The 7,262-nt window shown below is 33.4% G+C and overlaps 1 protein-coding gene across 6 annotated transcripts in view; it reads right to left on the bottom strand.

Annotated features, from left to right (window-relative positions):
- Nucleotides 1-2,857: 2,857 nt before the first annotated feature.
- Nucleotides 2,858-7,262, bottom strand: part of LOC138310711 (uncharacterized) — a 91,289-nt gene continuing 86,884 nt past the window's right edge. For all 6 annotated transcript variants that reach the window (XM_069252046.1, XM_069252045.1, XM_069252044.1 and 3 more), the window contains 6 exons: nucleotides 7,041-7,155; nucleotides 6,643-6,744; nucleotides 5,878-6,030; nucleotides 5,647-5,760; nucleotides 5,262-5,360; nucleotides 2,858-5,048 (listed from right to left, as the gene is read on the bottom strand). In XM_069252046.1, coding sequence (XP_069108147.1) covers nucleotides 4,929-5,048; nucleotides 5,262-5,360; nucleotides 5,647-5,760; nucleotides 5,878-6,030; nucleotides 6,643-6,744; nucleotides 7,041-7,155 — 703 coding nt within the window. In that variant the 3' untranslated portion in view covers nucleotides 2,858-4,928. The remainder of the gene's footprint in view (nucleotides 5,049-5,261; nucleotides 5,361-5,646; nucleotides 5,761-5,877; nucleotides 6,031-6,642; nucleotides 6,745-7,040; nucleotides 7,156-7,262) is intronic.

Genomic DNA, 7,262 nt, shown 5'->3' with positions numbered 1-7,262 from the left:
GAATAGATACTTCTAGAAACTCTTGAAACTAAATAAAAAGTTAGAGTTGATTTATTTTTTTTATAAATTAATTTTCGATAAAGAATTATATACCAAAATGCTTTTATAAATGATTTTACGAAATACAAAAATAAAATCCTTGAGAAGAGTAGACAAGTATCACTAAAAGTTTTGGGAGGGACGACTTTACGTGAGTGGATTGTGTTTGTATTTTATAAGAATACAGACAGCACGCGCGCGTGTGTGTGTGGGGGGGATTATCGAATAAAATATTACTAATAGATTTTAATAGATTAATAGATAGTTGTCACACTTTGTACTAGAATTAAGATGATTCAAAAAGAAGAGGTTTTCATGGAAGCGCCACGAGTCGCGCATGTTAGCAAATGTGGAGTTTGAGATGAAATATCATGTGATGTTGATGTAGTCTTTACATATATGCTGGTTTCTTCATGAAAGAGTACATGGTATTGTTTCCTCGTCAGATCAACGCCTATACACATACATGTACATGTACCTTCTCTCAATCCTATGAATGGATACTTAATTTGACGGTGATCGATCGAGGATATCGGATAATCAGGAGTATTTCACAATGCTGTTGTCGGAAAATGTTCTTCCATCCTCGGTAACCCACTGTCAGCAATGTATCATTTACTGATATTAAAGATGCTCCACCGCCGACAGAGCATAAATGATATTCATCATATGAACAATAATTGGTGTTAAATCGTGTATTTATATGTCTAATTAACACAGAAAATAATATAAAATAATTTATTTTGCCTTTGGGTCATGCACAATCAGTACTTCATTCCATATAGGATATAGTGCCACGGATTTTTTTCGGGATGCAATAAATTATTTTTCATACTTTTAATTTGAAGTAATATTAGAAGCTGAAACTTTTCAATGGTGGTAATGGTATAAAGTAAGTAACTTTTGTAACTGAAGAAAAATACTAAATCGTCAGCTTCTGTTTTAGATAGTGAAAAAATACCATTTGTCAGCGGTGGAGCATCTTTAATGTTAGTGTGTATATCGCCTGGGTTTACATGTATATATCACTGCGTTACCGAAGATGATGTTCTTCCGATTACCCACTATCCCCGGAGACCGGCCGGTCGAGATCTTTAATTCGTGACCGTGATGTGAAGAGTCGTATCCATGTTTCAAAATTAAGCATCAATAAAATCACAGGGACCTGGCACGAATTTGGTACGAATTTCTAACCAACAGAATTTATATATCGTGCGAAGTCCCTGTGAATAAAATGGGTTCAAGAATGGAATTGTACATCCGAAATGACTCTTATGGCAACAATGCTTTTGAAATCGTACATGTAAATCGTAGTTGCCGAAATTTCATTTTGAAATCGTACTTGTAGAAAATAAACCTCAAATAACTGGTCAATCCTCACACACGTTTGATTATTGTGTAACAATGAGGGATAGTTCAGGCGACAAAGCGTCCAAATTAATTCATGGCTGGGGTTCCAGGAAAAAGACTACCGACCAGGCCTATGGACAATCACGGTAATTGCTTTAGACATACAATAACACTACTGGAATCAATAACATACAAATAGGCTTGAATTTTCTTATCAATTTTATTTTCCAAATTTTCATTGTTGGAATCTCTTCAAAATGATGAAGAACAAGATGATATGAATAGTATTAATGGAAACAATGTATAAATGATGAAGTATAAATTACAAGATGAAAACACCTGTATCAGGCCTCACCATATAACAAATATATAACAAAAACAAGCTTTAAAAACACTTTAAACACACTTATGAAACATTTATCATGATAAAAAGAAGTATGTCATATTTCTGATATGAAACATATATTCTAAAATTGTATTTAATTTACCATTATATATTATTTCATTTTTTTGACTTAATTACAAATTTACACTAGTTATCTCCCTTTACAAGAATTTTTAACAAGGACCATCTGATACAATCTGGTAGATAAAAATGATTATCAGCTATCTTTCTTTACCAATAATAGCCATTTTAAATCAGTTATATGGAACAAATATCTACATCTTGGATAAAAAGAATAATTCTTAAGGTAAGGTTTTCTTGTATCAAATTCCTCCCATATAAACAATATCTACATTTGTTAAAACATCAAAATAGGACACCATACACTCAAGATGTGTGCATTAATGCATCATTTATAGACATATGAACAAAGTCAAGCAATTATGTAGGATTTATATCAAAACAATACTGTTTATCAAGTTTTGTACAATATATATTCTGATTTACCCATCTGGGTTGAAATGGACTTTATGCTTCATCAATAAATCTTATTCAATAAAATAATGGAATATTCCAGTCTGGGTATTTTCAGCATACACAACATTTGGCACTCTAATCATGGCAAATAATATTATAAATCATGCACAATATTAACAAATTGGTAAATTACTGAAATTGCACAATTAATTAAATGAAAAGGGAACTACAAATTTACACATACCTAACTAAATAAAAGATGAAAACTGACAAAATATTTATTTATAATCATCAAATTCAGTAACTGATAATATAATAACCAGTGATTGTTACCAATGTGACCTTCAAAGAGAGATAATCTGGATTTATCACCAATAAAGGGAAATAATATAACCTACAAAGGGAGATAATCTGGATTTATCACCAATAAAGGGAAATAATTACCAACAAAGGGAGATAATCTTGATTTATCACCAAATAAAGGGAAATAATTACCAACAAAGGGAGATAATCTGGATTTATCACCAATAAAGGGAAATAATTACCAACAAAGGAGAAATTTATCACCAATAAGGAAATATACCAACAAAGGGAATAATCTGGATTTATCACAATAAAGGGAAATAATTACCAACAAAGGGAGATAATCTTGATTTATCACCAATAAAGGGAAATAATCACCAACAAAGGGAGATAATCTGGATTTATCACCAATAAAGGGAAATAATCACCAACAAAGGGAGATAATCTTGATTTATCACCAATAAAGGGAAATAATCACCAACAAAGAGAAATAATCTGGATTTATCACCAATAAAGGGAAATAATACCAACAAAGGGAGATAATCTGGATTTATCACCAATAAAGGGAAATAATTACCAACAAAGAGAATAATCTGGATTTATCACCAATAAAGGGAAATAATCACAAACAAAGGGAGATAATCTGGATTTATCACCAATAAAGGGAAATAATCACAAACAAAGGGAGATAATCTGGATTTATCACCAATAAAGGGAAATAATCACCTAAAAGGAGAGATAATCATCAACAAGGGAGGATCATAAAAAAATTGTTTCCTACAAAAAGATAATAGAAGAATTCCACATCTAACTGCATAGAATAATATCAAAATTGCATATATATAAATCTTCATCGCTAAACAAATATTCTCTACTAAACTAAAGGATTATAAATTATTCAATTCTCTTGAATAAAAATTATATGAATTGGATAACAATACTTCATATCCCCAAACAAACTATATGTAGTGTTATACCTTGGCTTCTCTCTTGCCAAAAGTCATTTAAATAACATTTGTATAACTTATCTATCTATTCCCCCAACAAGTCATTCTTGGTGTTCACAACAAAAACAATACAATCTACCAACTTCCCCCCAAAAAATTGACCTACAATTTCTACAGTTTCACAGTTCTACAGTTCTCAAAAATCAATTCCAAAACTAACTTCCCCAAAACATCTAACACTTAAGTGTGTAAATATATGTATAATTTCTACAGTTATCTAATTTGACAACACTCAGATTCTAAACATTTGAAGATATTTTAAGTAATAAATATATCTACAACAGAATATCCTTCCAGTTGTCTGTTTCAATTTGGATATCTGTGGCAATTTCCTAATAGTAAAATATTTTTTCTATATTTTCCCAAAAGAATCGGTACTCATTTCCCTCAACAGTTATTGCATATAACAATTCTTAAATCTCTATGACGATAAATAAAACTAAAAACAGGCGAGGGATTTCACAGGATCAACCTGCTGTCCATGTCCTGTGAATTACACAACCAACGACAATATCAACACACAATCTCATCCAGTTATGGATTATTCCCTTAGATTTAGAAAATAAAACTAGCACTGCCCAAGGGAAAAAATCTAGTACAGGTATTAAAATTTAGAAGAATCTGATTGGTCAGGTCAATTAAAAACTATTTTACATAAATTGATTTCAATAATTTCTCAAAAGGAGATTTCTGTTTGACTATTTTTGAAACAATTAAAAATGCCAGATAATTAAGATATTATTACTTGTAGAAAATGAATGACTTAATTCTGTCAGGATTTCTATAAAAGGTGTTCACACATAATGTATGATCTGTTACCATAGCGATAATGAACCAATCACAGTTTGTTTTGATATTCTGTCTAAAACAGATTTTAAGATGAACATCTTGGAATGGCGACTGTGCTTCAATGGGTAAACAAATGTCTTAAAGACAAGATGCTATGATATAAACAACACTGATGGAATCTTGACAACACGTCGACAAATCAATACAGTCTATACGATGCCCTAAGACATCTCTGACAGATTCTGTAACTTCTTCGTCGGAGCAAAACTTCCATAAATTGGAGAAAATGTTTTCTTCTCTTAAACTGATGCTTTTCATGCTCCAGAGAGTCTTACTTTTTACCTTGTCCTCCAGGTCAAGAGTTTATGACCTCTGGGTCATGCCTCAGTGACCTTACGTAAAGGTCATGCATGTGGGCTCAAGGCAGGACACCTTTTGGGAGGGTGTCTTCGTCCATGCAGATCATCCAATATGATGAAGCTTAGCAATGGATCTCCACTCAAGCATGGGAGGAAGCTTAACGGTGATGCCTCTGATCACGGGAGTGACCTTGGTAGATGACATTGGAAAACAGTTCATCACACCAGATGTTTGATCATGATGTTAGGAAGGGCGTTTCTTCTCTTTCTCCACGAGGCTAAGTCTATTGTCTGCTGCTTCATGTTCTTTAACCAAAGTTTTACGTCAGTGTCTTCACCCTAACAGGATAAAAATATTGTTTTATAATGCAGCTATATATTCAATTTTATCGCTGTACTCATTACTTAAAGAAATACTTTAATGCAGTTGGAAAGTCATGATTTAAAAAAGAATTAGGCTCCATTGAAGTTGATGTTACAACAATGAACTTGACCTTTGACACTGTGTCATTTAGTTTACCATATTCTTAATTGACCTGAATGGTTCCTTACCTTAAACACAAAAGGCTCCTTGTTGATCTCTAGCACTTCAAATGTATCATCTGAGTCAGGGTCATGGTTCACTATGCATCGGTTCAGCATGAACGGCTCCTGTAACAAATTTGTTAGGTAATTATTTAGAACAGATACATGTCATATAAAAAGCTTATCTCCCCTAAAAGATTATCTCCCCTTATCCAATGTGACTTGTGAAGTCATGTGACCTTGCCCAGCTATAAGCAGCACACATATGGCCTCCCTTCCAAATCCTAACCTAAGAAGAGGATGTAATATAGGAAATGTGGTCCTGTGATGTCATGTGACTTTTATTATCATGTGACCTATAGATATCATGTGACTGGTGACATCATGTGACTGGTGACATCATGTGACTTACCCTCAATGTCTGGTATTTGCCGTTTTTCTCCTTGAGTAACACCACCGCGGCCTGGATGACTTGAGTTTTACGAGGAAACAGGATATCGTCTACATCAGTTTGGTGCAGCTCACCCTGTTTATTCAAAACACGACAAACTTAGTATATACCTCTCTGTGTTTCGACGCCATGAAATCAAATTTACAATAAATTCAGTTGAGAGTCAAAAGTAGTACAATTACAAGTATTTACCTTTCCAAGAGTTAGAAGTATTCCTTGTACAGTAGAAAATTTGTGACGGGGACGTTTCGTGGCCCAGTGATCGGCTGACACGGCGACCTGTAAACGACATGTGGTGATGTCACACACATCTTTTTTGTTCCATCCGAGAATGTCAATGGCTGCCTATAAAACAAGAAATTCCAAGTATTAAAGAAAGAAATTTTTTACCTTTAATTCAATCTTTGTATTTTTTACTTTCACATTCTACAATAAGGTTCTAGCAAGTTTAACCAACTGTAACTAAAGAAATATGCCAGTTCTCAGGAACTATAAGGGAAGATTGACAAAGTAACAAGAGTTACTTCCCCTGAAGCATACCTGTCTCCATGCAGAAGGATAATTAAAAAGTTAATTACGCAATATCTTTTACACTGTTGTGCCAATGCCAACATCTGTTACGTAATTGTCAAACAATAGGCCTAAAAATCTTACAAATATATTTATACAATGACTCCTGCACAGATTCGCTGCAGGATCATCCCAAAGTACGACTGTCCTCCCACCTCCCCCCTCCCCCAAGCAGACGTCGACGTAACGTGACTTGGCACACAATTCTAATGCCATCATACCATGGCATGTCACATAAAATCATCCGACTATTGATTGGAAACTGTAGATTATTGGTAATATCATTCAAATACCCCTACAGTTTCGTAATGAGCTCTACCAGCCTTTGAGTTAGAGGCATCCATTTGTGTAAATAGGGGTGCATGGTGCTGATTTTCTTTTACTTACTCGGTTAAGTTCGACCTTCTCCATAGAGTGAGCTTGTCTTTGTAACAGTAGATCGGCGACCTTCTTCTTCATCTTCATAGAGCCACTGCTCTTCTGTGTTTTCTGTAATTAATTGAATCCTTAATTAATTAAGATTCTTCCTTTTGATCAACTTCTGTAGTCACACCAGGAGTAAAATCAAATTCAATTTCCTGGAAAGTCGATAAAAATACCATTCTCGCCGACTTTATGGTAGCAAGATTATAAAGGTATAAAATTTAGCTTTTAATTTCTTTGACAAAATTTTGAAAAAGTGAAAATGAAATGGACATTTTGGATTTTCCGATAAATTCTTTTTTTTTTATTTTTCCTTTCTTTTTTTCATTGAAAGTTTTGAATCACAACATCTGATTACTTACCGAGTTGATATGGGCTAGAATTTCCTCCATTTTAGCTTTAGCTGCCATGATAGCCATTTTGTCAGGATTTTCAGATGACGTCGATTTATAGAGGCGCTCTAGTAGTAATGGATATCTGTAGGAAAATTTAAATTGGGAATATGAATTGTCATGAATTTCAAACATGAATTAACACATTAAATTGCATATGAAAATCAGTGGGTTTTTATAATAAATATAACC

The sequence above is a fragment of the Argopecten irradians genome, chromosome 16, assembly GCF_041381155.1.
Source record: "Argopecten irradians isolate NY chromosome 16, Ai_NY, whole genome shotgun sequence".
Classification (NCBI taxonomy): domain Eukaryota; kingdom Metazoa; phylum Mollusca; class Bivalvia; order Pectinida; family Pectinidae; genus Argopecten; species Argopecten irradians.
Note: the sequence above shows the minus strand (reverse complement) of the source record. Positions and strands in the feature narration are given on the sequence as shown.